General features: G+C 40.5%; 1 protein-coding gene across 6 annotated transcripts in view; it reads left to right on the top strand.

Moving 5' to 3' along the window:
- The first annotated feature begins 906 nt into the window (after positions 1-906).
- The window catches only part of CCNT2 (cyclin T2), a 25,961-nt gene continuing 7,987 nt past the window's right edge, over positions 907-18,880 (top strand). Inside the window, exons 1-7 of one of the 6 annotated variants that reach the window (XR_012056841.1) lie at positions 907-1,356; positions 2,044-2,125; positions 8,521-8,649; positions 9,137-9,197; positions 10,252-10,314; positions 16,509-16,869; positions 17,866-18,004. Coding sequence is in view for 5 of the 6 variants with exons in the window: in XM_002197920.7 (XP_002197956.5) it covers positions 992-1,356; positions 2,044-2,125; positions 8,521-8,649; positions 9,137-9,197; positions 10,252-10,314; positions 16,509-16,554; positions 17,866-18,029 (910 nt within the window). In the remaining variant the exon portion in view is untranslated. The other 5 variants (XM_002197920.7, XM_012575049.5, XM_002197934.7 and 2 more) reach the window with 5 other exon arrangements.

Raw genomic sequence — 18,880 nt, forward strand, 5'->3', positions numbered from 1 at the left:
CAGTGATTTAAACAATAAGGTAAAACACTGTACCTTGATTGTTACAGACACACAAATATGAAGTCCAAGATCAGCTAATTACATGAGAAGTCTTTGAGGTTAAATTTCCCCTGCACATGCAGGATCTTAAAGAAGATACACATTTGGGAAGATCAGACAAGTAATTCACTCCTGTGCTGCATTATACATCTGTATATTTCATCAGTACTCTGTCGGGTCTAGTTCTAAGATTACAACTACTTGTATAAAATTAGCACTGAAGTTGTAAAGGAACTCATTGTGATGTAACTTCAGGTGAACAAAACCACTGCAGGCTGGCAGTGGCATCTACTGAACACAAGCAGAACTCTCATCTTCATGCACGGTGATCAGAATTTTAAATACCTTTTTGCACACTTTGAACACTTTTGAGTCCATAAAGTCAAACCACGGCTGGAATTCCATCACTGGCATGCTGGACCTGTCCATCTGCAATGACACAATTCAAAATAATAATAATTCATCATTTTCTTCTGCATTTCCCAAGTGTCCACAAGCTGATATTGCCAGCAGACAGGAATTTTCTAGGAACTAGTTGCGCATTCAAAATCTTTCCTTCTTTCCTCCCTTTCTACGTCCTCCAATAGGCTGTTCTGTGATTAAAAAAAGGAACTTTTTTATCTTTTAACATTTTTTATCTTTTTTTTTTTTCACTTTTTTACGCATAAAGGCCTCCAGACCGAGACTAGATATTTGAACTATGGTATGAAACAGACACGCAGTTAAAGGGTGGTCAGGCAGTGGGGTAGGTATTACAGGGCAGGGGTGCAGCCAGCACCCCTGGATGTATCCAAGGTGTCCCACGCGGGCTCTGGGCGATGGGTTCCTGCCTCAGAGGGTTACAGCGGCGGTGCTGGGCTGGCGGGATGCCGCAGAGGTCCCTTCCAGACCCCGCAGCCCCATCCATGACCCCGCAGCTCCGTCCCCTCACAGCCCACAGCCCGCGGCCGCCATGGCCGCGCCCTCAGCCCCCGCGGCCCACGTGACCCCGCCCGGCGCGCGGCCGCCCCGCCGCGAGACTGAATGGCGGAAGGCGCGCGCGGGCCCGCGAGCTCTCGCGAGAGGCGCGATGGAGGCGGCGGGAGGCGGCGCCGCAGGAGCAGGAGGAGGAGGTGTCATGGCGGCGGCGGGCGCGGGCTCCGCGGGGTCTGCAGCGCGGGGCGGCGGCGGCTCCTCGGCCGCGTCGCGCTGGTTCTTCAGCCGCGAGCAGCTGGAGAACACGCCCTCGCGGCGCTGCGGCGTGGAGGCCGACAAGGAGCTTTCGTACCGGCAGCAGGCGGCCAACCTCATCCAAGACATGGGCCAGCGCCTCAACGTGTATCCGAGCGAGGCCGGGCGGGACGGGCGTGAGGGCGGCGGGGGCCGCGCGTGGAGGGGCGGCGGGAGAGCTTTTCCCTCGTGTGGGAGCCGGCCCCGGGAGCGCTCCCGCGGGCTGGAGCCCTGGCCCGGAGCACAGAATGGGAGGAGGAGCCTGGCGGACCCGCGCCGCGCTCTTTGTCGGCGCTGAGGGACTCGGCTCCCACCTGCCCTCGGCCGCCGCTGCGGCTTTTCTAAAGGAAATCCGAGTGTGCCCCGAAACGGGCAACTCCTCCTAAGCCGTTCTTTAATGTGATTTTATAAAGGAAAAAAAAAAACAAACAAACGATCAGAGCAAGGCCAAACCCTCAAATCCCTTACTGAAATAGTTGAACTGGAACAAAACAAAAGCACTTGAGAGAGTGTTTCAGTGTATGTCGCCCATTGAGGAGTTTTCATTCCGTGGGTGACCGTGGGGAGCCTGGCGTAGAAATCTCCACATGATCTGTGAAACAGATGGGAGCGATACGTGCTGATATCAGTTAAAGATGTGCTAATATCAGTTAAATTCTGAAGTGTCACGTCCCTAATCCATTTTCGGCTGAAGACAATATGTTGAGAGCAGTGATTGATATGGAAAGCCCATCGTTTACAGTTCTTGTAGACGATTTTCTTCATATGTAGTGTTTCCTTCATTTAATCTTCCAGATCTCAGCTTACCATAAATACTGCAATTGTTTACATGCACAGGTTTTATATGCATCATTCCTTCACAAAATTTAATCGAAATGTAAGTATGATTTTATGTTTGGTAATAGCATGCCAGTAATTTTGGCAGTTCTGACTAAGAAGTGTTACGTGCAGGAGTGTGAAGTGTGATCTGTTTTTAGGAATTCTGACTTCTTATCAATGGTTTAGAAGCAGTAATGATACTTGTTTGCAACTTTAGTTTACTTAAATTAGTAGCAATTAAATTTTATCATCTGCCATCAAAACAAAATAAATAGGCACCATCAGCAAGCACATTATAGATGTGTGAAGAATACATTTAGATGTTTCAAATGTGGCTGGTGTTTATGTGCTGAAGTTTGAAAGGCTAATGTGTAGGAACACACATTTTTCATGGTGAAGTCAGTGGAAGTTCTGGCATGGTGTGTCTGACAGTGATAATGTGGTTATGTGTGTATCCATATGGATTATGTAGCTGTTCCTGAAGCAGTGTAAATTATTTCACCTAGTCTAATCTTAAGTGGTGTGATAAGTCACATAAGATGAGAAAAATTTTTACATCTGTTGAGGTAAATCTTGTTTTGCCTAATAACCTGGACAAGTTGACTCTGAACCCAGAATGTGTTGTTAAGAACAGAATTTTTCAGTAAAAATGCTAGCTGTTATTGAGGAGCATTGTGACTGGTATGGAGCTGGAGATAACTTGGCAATGTGAGGCTTTTTTTTTAAATGTCCAATGCTGGATGCAATAGGTGGAAAAATAATAATAATATAATAGTCTGGGTGTTCTTGGGGTTTGTTTGCTTTAGGGAAGAACAGTTAATAGTGATGGTGGCTTGTCATTAAATGTTAAGGATGAGTTTTCTTAGATCTTTTAATGACAAAACAGATCAGAACTTTACCTACCAAGGGATAGACTCCTGCAAATCTTGCACTCTCTGCACTTGGGGCAGGTACACGGTGGGCTACAGGAGAGCCAACTCTTCTTCCTGTCATGAATTTGTTCATTATTGTTGGCTGACCTAATGGGCATCTTGTTTGGTGCCTGTTTAGCTGGAAATACATTTGTATTGTTTTTGTACATACATTTCAGAAGTGCATATAATTACTTTTCATGCAAAATTTAAGCTAAACTCAAATTTCCAGCAGCTTGTTACCAGAACTGCAGTATTCATCCATACAAGTTCCTCTTTCTCCCCTCCTGCTGCTGTTCTGCCCACTTAGCAGTAACCTGGAGCTGGTGGAAGAGGAGCTGTGAGGCATCCAAAGTTTTCTGGGACTGTTGAATGGCTTGTGGGTTTGATAAAGTAGAGCTGCTTGGAGTGGAGAATGGCTCAGTGCAGAGCTGCTGTGTTTATATATAGAGCCACATACCTGTTAAATCACCTGCTGGAGTACTGCTTGTGCTGTCTGCTGGTAATCTGGGCTAGATTTAGGCAGCAAGAAGCTTTGGCTGCTGTGTTTGGGTTCTCACTGGATACTGGTAAATGACAGTCATTTGGAACTGGCAGTGCAGTAGTGTTTGAATGTGTAGTGCTCTTCATATGAAAACCATGGCTTAAATTAAATTGTGAATCTTAAAATTCACAAGTAATCTATGTAAGGGCAGAATGCCATGGAAACTACAGCTGCTACAGGGGAGGGAGGTGTACTGTTTAATCTCAGGCAATAATGTTCAAAGTTGAAGGCAAGTGAACTGCAGGTTGTACCTCAGTAGGACTGATTCTTGATGAACTCCTTTTTGTACTTCTTAATGAGCATAAGGCCAGAGAGTGGCTTTGTGTATGTGCTGATGGGCAAGAGCATTTTCTTTTTACAATTCTGTAGGATAAAGAGGGTCTCAGGGAATGGAGTCACTTTTAAAGTATTCCCAAACCATCCATTAGGTCCTCTGTAGAAAAAGCAGAAGCCGAGAACTCTAATAAATACTTAATATCAACTCTCCAGAGTACTTGGCAAGCTAAAAATGTAACAGTAGTCATCTCTGAAGGAGAAAGTAACCCTTGGAAAGGAGTAGTAAGGTACTGGCAGTCTCTAAGGTAAGACCTAGGTAAGCTGTCCTGCAGCATATGCAGTGTATCTCCCAATATTTCTTTGTTGTGTGCACGTGGTGCTGTTTATCCATGGCAGGAAGGAATGTGAATGCTGGGGCTAGAAAATTAGATGGCCATTAGTCAGAATGCCTTATGATCTTCAGCTGAAAAAATGTGGCCTCTGTTGTCTTGTTTTATTGGTAGATGAATGTTTTTAGTCTGGTAATAAGCATTTGCACATTTATCATCATGATGACTGCCAGGTTATAGAAATACACACGTATGTCATGTATGTGACCTGCACTTAATTGCCAACAACAGGGCTTCTAATGGAAGCTCAGTTGCTGAATAGGTGCTGTCTTCACTTTATGGGTTTTTTCTTCAGTGTAAGTTTTTGCTAAACAATTTTTCAGGCTTTCAGGAGTTTGAGCCATCTGTGAACAGGGAACAGAATTTCCAATAGTATCTTCAATTTAAAGCCACAGGGGTGGCATGTACCAGTTAATTTAGTCTTGGTTGATTGGGAATGTAGTACATATACTGCTTATTGGCCAAATAGTCCTTTTTTTTTTGAAGTTTCTATGAGCTAGCAAGTCACTTATGGGTTGCTCTGGATTACTTACTGAGTGCATGCATTTAGGTGCAGAGAAGAAAGTACTGAGGTCTGGACATTGCAGTCAAAGCAGGCAAAGTCCTTGCAAGGTGCTGTGCCCCAATGAGGGTGGAATCTTGCTTTACCAATTCTGGGAAGCAGAATTGGATGCCCTGACTACTAGTTTCACTGTCTCTGCAAATAACAGGAGCTACTGTGGATTTCCTCTGTACAAATTATTCTTTCTACATTGCTGACCAGGGCATAGGAACTTTGGGTTGCCAAGTATAAAGTTAGTCTGTGCCAATGTTGGGATGGGAAGGGAGCTTGCTGGCATTTTATAGGCAGTACTAGCCTCACTCTTATACTTTAAAATATCTTCAAAATTAAACTTCTTCTGCAAATACTGTTTCTATAGTACTTGTGTGTTACATTGTTATATAGCAAATAGTTCTTTTGGGTGCTTATTCTTCAATACACTCTGATTTGTAGAACAGAAAGGGGGGAAAATCCTTTGTATACTGGCAATGAGAGGTAAGGCATCCAAATGGGAGCTGTAGTTTTTAAATATAATCCTTAGAAATTCCATGTGGAATACCAACCAACCAGTTGAAAATAGTCTTGATGATGCCAAGGGGTTTTTGTGACATACAGTGGAGCTTAGTGAAGAGCTTAAAGGAGGCTGCATGAGGAATTGTTTTCCTTCAAGCGCAAGGTAGGTGAGTTGTGTGGAGGGTGTTTTGTTTCCAGTCCTTCTGCATTCCCTTCCTTGTGCCTTGTCCAAATCACAGTATTAAACAGTTGACTTTGCAGTTTTGCAAAGTTCTTGAAACTTTCATAATATGCTTCAAGCTCTAGTTGAGTTAGAAGCTGTTCTGGGTATTTCATTTCTGGTTTTAATAGTGCAATTTAACATATTTGCTGCTTTTATGCAATGCAAGCTCCTGGTTATAATAAAAAAAATTCCTCACAGCTCTTTGTGTTCAGACTTGAAAACCCTCTCATAAACTGTAAGCACTTAATGTCATAGGCTAAATTGTATCGGTCTAAAAACGTTCTAATATTGGCATTGGAAGGGAGAGGGAGATCTCAGAAAACCACATGCACGCTGCTGATGTGTTCTGAGATTTTTCTGAGTGCCTTTGTCATTGCACTGTCTTTTCCTTTTGAAGTGAGAAGACTTGTACCACAGTTGCCAGTGAAACTTGGTGTGTAATGCTTTTGGATTGTGTTAACAAGGCTCTTATGTTTTGGGGATTTTTCCTATTTTTGTGGGACTTGGCTAGTAATAAAGTGGGATTTAATGTCATACATCACATGTGTTCTGAAGATTTCTCAAAGTCTATTTGGGGTGCATAGTATATAATTGCTCTAAATTATTTTGATTGATACCAAATTAAGATATTTATATATAGGAAATACACTATTGCTTTGTCAAGTATGTTTCTTTAATTTTGCTTTTTTTGTTTTACTTTGCTTGGGTTTTTTGCCATTTTTGGTAATTGGAAACGAATGAAAGCATTTGAGTAACTTTGCCAGTTATACACTTAGCAGGGTGTGTTCACTGAAGACTACATTTTGCCAAGTCTGGAATTTTACTAGGATGTCTGTTTTTCTGAATGAATACCAAGGGAGGTAAAAATAATGGCCTGCTCTAAACTGGGAATGAGAACCCTTGTCCTAGATAAGATAAAGACCTGAAATTCTTTGGCCAGAAGCCAACACTTCTTTTTGAAGGAAATAGTTAATTGGGCTGTACATAGATTTCTGATGAACCAGAATTATATGACAGTTAATCAGCTTGACTTAATCAGCCTCCAGAGCTGAGTTATATGCAAGGTCTTGGAGATCAGGAATTGTATGGAGAACTTCTTGGCCAGATCTGATCTGCTTCAGTAAATCAGAAGAGATCCTGAAGATAGCCATTGGTGCTTTTTTGGAAAGAAGTAGAACTTTGGTGCAGTCAGCCACAGAGTAACAGTGAGTGAGGTTTAGTTGTGTGGTCATTGGTGACTTGGTTCAAATAATGCCTCAGTGAAATGGAAATGTTTTCAGCCATGGGAGTTGTTGAAAATTGAGTTCTGTAAAATACCTTTATATGACATGTGACAGGCAGCCTGTGTGTGCTGCCTGACATCTTCTGCATTTTCTGCCACTTCAGAGCTGTTGATACTCTCTGAGCTCCAGAAAGTGTTTCCATCATATTTACTGTTTAAAAGTTTTATCTCAGTGTGAGACACATTTCAAGTAGTATGTCCTTGGCAAAGGAAATCCCTTCCAGAACTTCAAATCATTACTTCAAGCAATGGGATAGGAACTTCTACAGAATCATCAGAAGTATTAAATGACAGTGCTAATATGGCCTTGTTCAGTAACACTTCACCTTGGGTTTTTATTTCATTTGTTCATCAGGCTTAGGTTACAAGATTCTTAAAAAGAAAACAGGGGTTCTTGGCTCCCTTGTAAAAGAATTTGCTCCCTGTGACTTGTTTTGGGTGGTTGGTTTTTATAGACTGAGATTTTTGCTAGATTTCTCATGGCTCATACTCAAAGAGTATTGCCTTACCAAGGCAATTTTCAAGTCTGCCACCTTTAAAGTTTTATTTAAGATCCAAGCAGACATTCCAAATTGATTTAAGGACGCAAAAAAGTACTCTCAGTACATTTGAAAGCTTCTGAAATTTAATCTCTTAAATGTTTAATTAGTTTGTTGCAGTTTTGCCTATATTGTAAATTTTTATACCAAATATTTCATTTTGGCATAAAAAAGGGCTGCTTACTGGCAAAAAAAGCAAATCTGGCTTTAGGGGGGCTATGTCTCCTATTTAGCCTAGCTCTCTTTGGGCATTGAATGACAAATCAAAGACTTGCATTACTTGCACCATGCATTAATTAAACTCAGCAAGCAGCTATTTCAGTCTCTGAATAAATGCTTTATACTGGCTTAATTTTACCCATTTTAATCAGCTTATGTCTAGATGATTTCTAGTACCATTTTAATTCCTGATTAACATGGGCACATTTTGCATGCAAAGAGAACCTAATTCATCAGTGATTTGTGGTTTGCTGTGTACTGTCTGTACACATCAGTCACTCTCGCTGACAACAGGCACCAAAATTCTACTTCACAGCTAACTCTTGGGTGATACTGAACTGCCACCTTATGACAACTAGAGTTTGATATAAATTTCCATCTTTAAATGTGATGTGTAGTCTTTACTAACATTTGATAGAACTGGTGTTTTACAAATCCTTACACTGTGTTTTCCAGATACTTCTGGGCATATAGTAAAGTTTCTAAGAATATATGTGTATATATAAAGTTTCTTTTACTTGTAGAGCCTATGTTTATATAGCAAGCTGTTTTTATTAAAGTTCTCTGCAAAGTTTCTCACTCTTTGGGAGAATTAAATGCTACCAGAACTTGTGATCAGCTGTTCTGCAGAAAAAATGGTGTAGTGACTCGCTCTGTGCAAGAAATTGGATGAACTTTCTCATGAAGTATATTTAACTTGAAACAGCTTGTTCTACTGTGACTGAGTCTTCTGGGCCAAAATATTTTATGTTGAACTAGAATTAGTTTGACCTCAGACATTTTACTCACAAATGTAATTTAACATTATGCTACTCCTTCCCTGTGCTGCTGAGAGGATTGCATCAGTTACAAAATAAAACATGGCTAGTTATATTTTTGTTACCTTGCATGACTTCAAAACTGAAAAAAAGCCACAAATCCAACTTCTTAAACATTTTCTGTGCTAGTTTAGACTCCATAAAAATTCAAGTCGTGCTTATAAAAAGTTTAAAAATACACATGTTTTTCTTCTTCAGATAATGTCTCCCACGGCATTGTTTTTGGCTGCAAAAGTGGAAGAACAGCCACGGAAACTTGAACACGTTATTAAAGTAGCAAATGCCTGTCTTCATCCTCAAGAGCCACAACTGGATACAAAGAGTGATGTAGGTGGAAGTTACAGTCTCAAAGATACATGGTTTGAAAGATGATATTTCATCTAATGATTGTTACATTGTCTTACTGGAATATTGTTCTCTGCAGCCTAGGAAGAAAAGCCTTTGTTTTTATACCATTTAAGTCTTTCTATTACTTAGTGCAATTTCTTAAAGACTCACTTATTTGTTATGAAACTTGAAGAGATTGCTCCATCTTGAAATTCTTACAGCACCCACCCGACCTCCCAAAAATGCTTTGCTGGAATAGATTTTCTGAAATCCAGACTAAATTAATCTTCTTGTGAAAGGCAGGCAGGTGGAACTGAATTTGTAGCTGTGTGTGGAGGAAAGCAGTGTGAAGCATTGTGACTTGTCAGTGCTCACTGGTGTGGAACTGCTGCTGTATCTTGTGTTGCTGTACCAGAGAGGCAGTGTGAGAGTGAAGTTCTGAGGCAATCCACTGCTGTGTCTTCACCTGTCTGCTTGTTTGTTTCAGGCATACCTTCAACAAGCCCAAGAGCTGGTTATACTTGAAACAATAATGCTTCAAACTTTAGGTATGTCTTTCTAAATACCTCCTGTGCAGCCAGCTTGCCATGAAGAGCTAGGGGGACCCAAATAACTGGATTTTTGATGTGCTATTGGAACACTATAATTTAACTGTTTTCCTGTATAACTTCAGAATTTAGTTTTGTGTTACCAGTTTTGCTGTGTTCACTGTGGAGAAGAAAGGTGTGTCTGTACTTATGAAAGAGATGTTTCTGACAGTTAAGTTAGAAATGTGTAGGCTTCCAAATAGATTTTACTCCAAGTAGTAAATACATTGGGATTTTTTCCCATAAGGTAACATGGTGTGGTAGGCTGGCTGTGTGTGTCCTGAAGCAGTTGGAAAGAGCTTTGTACCCAGTGCCCTTCCCCATTCTGCCTTGAAGAAGAACATTATGTAATTGAGTGACTCTGAACAAACACAAGTTGTAGTGTAGCCATTTAATGGATTCAGATGATTCCAAAATTTGAAGTGGAATGTTGTGTCAAGAAACTCATCTGACTAAAATACCATAGAGACAATTACAGCCAGAGGCCTGAGAACACTGACTTGCTCAGATATTCTTAAATACCACTTGAGGTATTGTTAAAAAAACCAGCTCACAGTAGTGACCTAGTTCTTAAAACAGAAGGGTTTCTTAAGTCACTGATCTACAAATTGACTTCATTTCTATTTTCATACATGCAACACGTTTCAGTGCTAGAAATCAATTAATATAAGTATACATGCACACACATATTTCATTGTGTTTGCAGCAGTTTTTACTGACTTACTAACTTGCTAGAAATTGTTCAGATATATTCAGCTTTAAAAAGATAGTAATTTTTCGAGGTTAGGTGTGTACAGGATTTAAGATTACTGGAGGAATATTTTAGTAACAGATTACAAAGTGGCTTTACCATCTGCCATTCAAAAGTATGAAAAGGTAAAGAATAAAAGGCATTTAATTAGTGTTACTTATTCTGCAGTGAAAATATTTTAGATCTATGGGGCAACATAAGGGGTTTGCTTTTTATTTTGCAGATGCAAATGTATAATTCTAAAATGTGTTTGTAACTCCTCAGGTTTTGAGATTACCATTGAACATCCACACACAGATGTTGTGAAATGTACACAGTTAGTGAGAGGTCAGTGACTTTTAACCACTTCTGTAAGTCCTCTTTTACCTTTCTAGTAAAATTTGAAAATAATGTTATTTGTCTAATATGATTTTTCACCAACTATGTTATCCAAAGAGTATGTTTAAAATTAATTATTAAGAGTTTGATATTTACCTTTAGTAAGTCATAAAGAGTCCAGTCCTCTGTCCTTCTTTTTTTTTTTTTTAGTTTGTTTGGGTTTTTTTGTTTTGTTTTCTTATTAGCTTTGATTTTAATCGTACCTGTTCCATGTGTTCTGGAATGACAGAAGCAGTCAGCAGTTGCAAACTGATTGGCCAGATCCATAGTATTGTTCTGAGCTGATGATTTTCCCTCTTAAATAGTTTTGTCCATTGATGGCTGATGCCTGCTTTTTGTCTCAGCAAATCTTTTCAGGTAATGGACTGAGGGATAAAGAGAGTGCATCGTAAGTGTGCTGTCACATGCAAATTGGTGTGACTAATTGTTTTTCTGGAGCAGTGTGTCCTTACTTGTTTTGGATGGTAGCACAAAACCTCAAACCTTTAGTTAAACATATCCTGTAACTTGCCTGCAGCTCATTAATGTGACTGGCTGGAAACCTGTTTTGTTCTCTATAATTTTTGTGGCATTTTGGCACAACTTCTTTAACTCTTGAATTGGTTTCTTTTGGATCTTCAAAAAAAGATGAAAACACCCTCTTATAAGATGTAGGATGAAAAAAAGAACTTGTAAAAGCATCTAAAATAAGCTTTTCACTTATAATTATGTTTCTTAAGTAAAACATGTTTTGAAATTAGTAGACCATGGTTGTTAGTCTCTAGACATTAGCTGGTTTTGCAGTGAAAAATGCATAAATGCTTCTAAGTTTTTGGTGTTTTTTTTCTCCCTCTATAAAATATATAAATTTTCGGTACAGCCTGACCTTGTAAACTAGATTTGGTTTGTAGTAACTCTGAAATTAATGGTGTTCTTTCAAGGAAGAGTGTCTCTTATTTTCTGTGGCTTCCTGGTGTAGTATCTGCAGACACTGAGCAGGGCTGGTGCTGTAACTTACTTGCATATAAAGTGGTTTATTGCTCTCCTTGCTGTAAGATAATGATTCTCTGCTTTCTGCCCAGATTTCCTTGTGACTTGGTGCATGAATCCAGTTGCACCTGAAGTCTCAGTAGTCTGCACCAGCTGCTCTGTAGGGTTTTGCTTTGGCTTTTCTTAGCTCTTGGTCACTGTAAATGTGATCACATTTTACTCTCTTGGGGAGCCCCTGTGCTTCTGTTTGGTGTCTGGGGCTCTGGGGAGGGGTGGGGGAATGTTGTATTGCCTCAGGATTTCCACATCAGTGTGTGTCACTCAAGCCTACAGGCACACTGCTACACAAACTGGATTGCCTTTCATCAAGGGTAGTTCAGCTTTTACTTTTGTGTTTTGTAAGCTAATTTTTTGTACTGACAAAATTCATACTTTGAAGATACTGTGATTTTTTAAATTTGACATATTTAATGTCAGCAGACTTGAAAAAATACTTAGAAGTCTAAAGTGATATCTTGAAATCTGAAGACTTCAGTGAGGGCTGAACATCTGTGTAGCTCAAGGAGTGGTGCACAGTAAATGTAATGTGTCCGATGTTTAAAAACCTGCTCACTGAAGGAGGTGTGCTCATTAGTGTGTGTGTGTATGGAATCCTTGGGAGCTTGTGTAGAGTGCTGTAGACTGTAAACACAAGATTTGAGTACCTCGTATTAAAATAAGAAAAAGGAAACTAAATTAATTCATTTAAAACATCAGGCATGAAATTTGAAGTCATACATGCAAGTCAAGCAAGGACAGAATAACTGCCATGGAACATTGGTTTGATGTGTTGAGGGGACAGAGACATGGGCCTGTGGGCACAGTGATTATCTTCAAAGACACAGTGGTAGGAGTTTAGTTTCCTGTCCCTGAACATTTATTTATTGGACAGTGTCGGTTTTCAATGTCAGTAGATGTAATACTCAGATATCTAAATCCTGAAGCCTTTAAAATATACCTTAGATTTATCAGTGTTAAACATTTAGTGCTAATGGGATTGACTGCGAAGTTAAAGAAATCCAAGGTTACTTCATCCAGTTCTGGTAACCTCATCTTGGACAAAAAGCACCATTTCAGAAGGCAGAGATACCTTTTTGAATCAAGATTATTAACTTATCCAAGCCTGTTGTAATTAAAACTTCCAACTGCATGTTTGGAGAGAGGAGGAAGGGAGGAATGTAATGTCTGACTGAGTATCAAGAAAGAGGCAGCAAAGTTACCTGAGGTCTGTGAGTGTGGTTTTGGCTTTGTGCACTGCATTGTCAGGTGGTGGGAAAGGGCCCTTTGTCTGACTAAACTGCAGTGCCTCAGAGGATGCCTGATTCTCTCCATCACTTTTTGCTGTCTTGGATCCAGGTAATTTGTTTTATGCAGTCACTGTTACCTGTTATTAAGCTGTAAGCTATCCCCTTTAAAAACAAAATGAAAAATAAAAACCTAGTTTGTGTTGATGACGCTCAAAAAATTCAGCCAGGTCCTTTGTCAGAAGACTGTCTAGTCTGGCAGTGGCACACCAGAATCAATTGCTGGAAGCTGAAGATGAACTAGTAAGTGGGAGTTGGTGCAAATAAATATATTTGCTTCAACATACAACTAAAAAATAATGAATTCTTCTCAAAGATTGAAAGCCTTCTTGAAGGTTTTATTAGACAACACAGATCGTTGCAGAGAAGGGGTGACTGGATGCCTAGAAAATGATTCATGATGTTCAGGCATACAATACCAAGTTACTCCTTCTGGTGTTCAGAGAGTCATGGGTTAATGAAATTGTTCCATCTTTGCAGTTTGGTCAGTATAGAAGACAAGGAAAATGGTGTGGGCTTAGTATTTTTTCTGCACCATTCTTCCTCAGTGTCAAGAGACTGAGAAGAGGAGAAGAACCATCATTCCTTGACCATCATTCCTTAGGATCCCACAGGTCCAAGGAATCTGAAGGCAGTGGATATATGAGGGCCTGTCAGCAAGCTTGAGTGTCCATTCCAAGAATGCTCCAGTAGTGAAGAGAAGAAAGGAAAAAAGAAAAGGGGAAAAACTACCCCACCAAAACTGTTCTGGCTTTGGCCCTTGCTGCCTTCAACACTAGCTGAATGATCAGCAGTGAAACTGCTCGGTGACAAGACTGTGCCATGGTCCTCTTGCACTCTGGTGCAAAATCAGTCTGTTCTCTGCCTGCTTCTGGTGAAACTAGGAATCCATATCCTCATCTGCATCTTGGGAAGTCTTCAGTCACTCCTTTCTCTGTGTTGGAACACAACCTTTTGGAACTGAAGATGAGATCTCAAGGATTTCTAGGATTATTCTCGCTACTCTGCAGGTTATCAGGTATCTTGAACACCCATGATCCTTACTAATCTTTTGTGAAAATTGCACTGTCGAGTCCTTCAAATATCCCATAGTATCTGTGTGCAGATGCCATTGCTTAAATCAGGCTGAGAAAGACAAAGTCAGCAGAAGAGGAGGTGAAAATGCATCAGCTTTTTCAGAGGGTATTCTCATGAGGAAAATTTGAAACTTAGTGGTGTGGAAAGATGTGAAACACCACTGCACTCCTGCACTTGCTACAGGCGTCCTTCCTGTTCTGAACTTTGACTTCAGGTTTTTATGGGCCTGTTCCCAAGCTTTAAATACTTTGAAGAAAGTAAAGCCACCAGGACTGCTCAGACCTGAATGCCTACACCATGGCCTCTTCCAGCCCTTTGCACCCTCCAGCATCCCTCTGTTCAGAGCCTGGGGCTTTTTGCTTTTGCCAGAAGGACTTCAGCAAGATTCTCTCTTCCAATGTTGACTGGCTAATCTGCAGTCTCCTCTTCCTGGGGAATGCTCACACATTGTCAGGGTCCAGGCACAGCCAGTTACCAGCTCCTAATGGGGACTTGGCAGTCACATTTTCATGAGCATCCCAAGATCCAAGATAAGCTGTGTAGAAGAAAAGACTCAGGTATCTTGGAACTGCAAGCGATGAATTGCGTGGCTATGCCCAATAAAAAGCATTTTAGTTTCCAGTTGACAGTTCCTTGGAGACAGCCTCTCAGAAGGTGTGTCAGACAGCAAATCCTGTTTCAAAATATTGATGACTATTTCACTGTTTCCTGTCTTATGGCTGCTTCTGCAGCAGTGAGACAGGATGGATGTTTCTAATCACTCCTGAATGCTAAAATCAAAAACTGGTCATTCATGGCTGGTGTCGTAGCCATCGGTCCTGCGGCTTTTGAGTTATAAGAGCAGCTCTGCTGGCTTGTTTTAGCCCCTGCTTCAAGATGATTTAAATTTTGGAGATGCACTTTCCACTGCTATAATGGAAGTAAACCACCAAAATTCATTAGATTTAATTTCATAGATGGATTCTGCTAAACCAAAGCTGCCCTACATAGAAGAGTTTGGGATGGATATTTTCAGTTGTGCCTTGTGTTATCAGAGACTTTAGTTGTGAGCTGAGGTTTCTGTCTGGTTTTAGCAGTGATTATTATTTAGCTGTAAATAAATTGAAACAGAATCATACTACTTTTAGTATAGGTAAGGTATTTAGCACAGTAATATTTGATTGAGGCTAAAGTGTGTGTTTCAAGATGTGATTCTTTTCTTCCAGGTATGTGTTTTGATTTACTCATCTTTCAAGCTGATGTTAAATAGAAGTTTTCTGGCATCTGCTTTTCTTCCTTGTTCAGAAGGGACATTTCAGTGAGAGTAGAGATGCTTCTTGGCCTTGCTCCCTTAATTCAAACATGTAACTTTACAGAGCATATAAATCATTGAAGATCCTTCAGGCATTGCTTTGATGAAAAAAGAAGAGCCAGACATCAATTTCAGTCTTACTCAACCATTGTATATTTTTATTTGTTATGACAGTCTCATTTCACTTTTTATTTTTTTTTTTTTTCTTTGGTGATTCCACCTTACTTTTTTTTAGATGGGAGGAAGAGGTTGAACTCCTTGGTTTTCTGCCATGCAATTACCACTACTATGCAAACTAAATATTATAGCCTAACACATGGTCAATTCACCTTCTGATTATTATGGATTAGTAAAATTTGTGTGTAGGAACAGATCCTGTTACTTTGCAACTTCCACATTCTTCTTAGAGTATGGCGCTTCTGGCTGTGTAGCGTGAAGACAAATCTGAATTTTATTCCTTGGCAATGATTAGAAGTTGAGTTAAATCACATTTTAATATGCTTTTTAAAAACTAAATTTAAAAGCCACTGTAGTATTTCTCAAACTTTCTAGAAATATTATTAAAATAAAAGTTTAACAGTATTCCCTTTGACATAAAATTCAACACTACGCTTTCTGCAGGTAGCACTGATTTCAAGTGATAGTGTCAAAGTAAGAATTCAATGAAGGCTGCATTCAATCTGCGGTTAAACCCCTTGTGCCCAGCTATTCCATTAAATGCATGTTACAGTAAGTTCTCTTACCTGAGTGAGGAGCATTGGGGTGTCACTCTAGGGGTCAGCACTCTGTGGCTGTAACAGCCCAAGTCAGTTTTTCATTTCTGGCATGTTGCAGTCCTGTGGTTTGTTTTGGTATTTTTTTTCTGACTAACTCAAAGGAATTTGTCTGTTTCCTATTGAAGCCTTGCCATAGATTTAACAAATACTGAACAAAATGTTACAACTACAGTGCTCTTATTAGAAGGAGCAGAAAACTGATTTTTTCCCCAGGTAGTCTGGGGGCTTGCTGTGTTACTGGGCTTTGGGAGAGAGGTGTGGCTGTCTCGGGGAGGTGGGAGGGTGTCCTGCTCCAAGAGCAGATGGAGCACTGTGCTGTGAATTGGCCAGACCAAGTGCCTGCTGTGCTCCCAGCTCAAAGCAGGGATCCCCTGCAGTGAGGGTGGGGGAGCAGCGCTTCCCAGAGCAGAGTGCTCGCCTGGCAGCTGTTGGAGGGGAGCTGTCCTGTGGGCTGTGCAGGGGAGGGAGGGCCACTGAAGGGAATGACAGGTCCAGCTCCAGTACTGGGGGTGTCTCAGTCTTCTGTGTCTCAGAAGAGATTATTTTAAAGGCTAGTTAGCTAAAGCCAGAACAGTACTTTAGAAACACCCAGCAGTGATTTTCGGAAGGTAAAACTGCTTGAATTTTGGAATGAACCTGACAAACTAGTGCAGATCTTTAATCTCTCTTGTTTTTCTTTTCTTACAGCAAGCAAGGATTTGGCACAGACATCCTATTTCATGGCTACCAACAGGTTGTTATCCTGAACCTCTTTGTTGCACTGTTGTAGCACACTATAGCTTCCTTTACTGCAGGGCCCCCTGATGTGTCTTACCCTTGTTGCAGTGGGGGACTGGGCCACCTCCAGTGGTGGTACCTCCCTGCCTGCAGTGCGGTGTATTGGACAAGGGCCTGATGGCACAAAGGGCTTAAATGCACAATGAGAAGTGTAGTGGTGCTTTCTGATGACTTTTTCTCGATTGTGAGTGCATAAGTCTAAAATTGGTAGCCTGAATAGCAGCTAAAGATTACAAAGAGATAAACTTAACCTAGAAATCCGAGCATCTTGGTAAGTACAAAACTATTTTTAGTTTACACTTGTAGTTAATGGCAGTTTTCTCTTAACTTTAAGTATATTGATTCAGTCTTATAAAATTCTAGTGGGTCTAAGATATTTTCAGCTAGCTGACTTTTCTTTTCAGATAGAGTAGTACTAGCCCAATGTTATTTCTTTTAGAAACAGCTCTTTAATCTTAGTATATAGTTTTAAAACTTAAGTACTTAGATAAATATAAAGTTCTGGGATTCCAAGTGGGTGTTTTATAGACATAGCCTGTCACAAAAAATTAGAGAGCAGGTTTTAGTCTTGATTACTTCAATTTACCTCTTGCAGAACTACTTTAGCCTTTATTTAAGAGGATTACATTATGTGTAGATACAGTTTTTAAACAGTATCTGCTGGTTACTAGAACTGTTCAAAATTAATAAATAAACAAATCCTGGTGGTTCCTTGATGGGCAATATTCTGTACCTAAGCAGCTGTTAAGATAAGTTATGCTAAAGCAGTGAAAGTGAGCCAATGTGTTTGTGGTGCTGGAAGCTAAAGACAACATCAAAAATGTCACAAATCCAGGCTTGCTGAAAGCAAAGCCCACAAATAACTCACCTGGCTGCTATGAAACTGCTGGGGACCTTCTGATTGTCTCAGTCAGAGACTGCACAATTAGCTCTATGCATTATACTGCAGAATTTTAATTCACCATATTATACTGCCCTTTTTAGTACTTAAGTACAGTAGAATAAGTGGTAAATTTGTTTACTGTTTTTGCTATCAAAAGCTGTCAGGCTTTTGATAGCAAAAACAAATTAACTTTCTGCCAGATAAATGCCCTGCCCTTTGTTTTCTTAGGGCAGTAAGATATCTTATGAGCTTATTCAACAAAATGTTTAACTGCTGTTGACTGACAAGGTATCTCATTCTATATGTTAATGGTTGATTTGTTTGGGTTTTCTGTTTTACATGTTTGATTTCCTTTGGTTCCTCATTACGAAATGTGTGCAACAGCCTTCACCTTACCACATTCTGTCTTCAGTACAAGCCCACAGTGATAGCTTGTGTGTGCATTCACTTGGCCTGCAAGTGGTCCAACTGGGAGATTCCAGTATCAACTGATGGAAAGCACTGGTGGGAATATGTAGATCCCTCGGTTACTCTAGAACTACTAGATGGTAAGTCATGCTCCTTTCTCATTTTGAAATTCAAGGGTTTATTCATGTAAGGATGGAGCATAGTATGTAGTGAGAGCATTCAGCTGAAATTAAGTCTCACTGACTTTATGTGCTGTATCTTCAGTGAAAGAAAGGGATAAAAGTGGAGAGAACTTCAGAAGACAAACTTGGTTTGGCTGCTGGTTGGGGTGTCCACAAACCTTTTGGAGGTAGAGGATAGAATCCTGCTTTTAAATGCTTTTCAGAACCAAGACAGAGATGGAAATGTGTCAGTGCAAATTCATGGAGTCCTGATGGTTTCAGGTACCTCAGTGTTGTTTCAGTGACTGTTCACAAGGCTGTACATAAAATTGCCGTGTTTATGAAGGCAGTTCTGTGTTAACAGTTTGGTGTGGCTTGTGAGATCTCAGACTCTGGTAAGAAGAAAGCACATGCCTAGAACACCCTGCAGCTAGAAGTTTACTGTCTTTTAAGATGGTGTTTACTACAGTGGAGTCTGAATTTAAGGGCCAGATGTGCTGCTGTAGAGGAGGTGGGAGCTCCTGGGGCTTTCAGATCTGTGTGTTGGACTTTGTTGGTCCTGGAGTGAAACATTTGTTGCCTGGAGCTCTCCAGACTTCAGATGGCCCAGCATTGACTCTGTTCCTGCTGCTTTCCTCTGGTGAGCTGTTCTTTCTTAAGACACTTTGGGGAGGGAGGGTTTGAAAGTGAGAAGTTGAGTAGATGTCATGTGAAGCACAGAACCAGAGTGAGCTTCAAAGTGCAGGTTCAAACATCTCTGTCTTACTGGGCTTCTTTAAGCTGTAGCTGCAGTTCCAAACAGCACCTTGCTGCCATCCCACCTGGTTGTA

The sequence above is a fragment of the Taeniopygia guttata genome, chromosome 7 (genome assembly GCF_048771995.1).
Source record: "Taeniopygia guttata chromosome 7, bTaeGut7.mat, whole genome shotgun sequence".
Lineage (NCBI taxonomy): Eukaryota > Metazoa > Chordata > Aves > Passeriformes > Estrildidae > Taeniopygia > Taeniopygia guttata.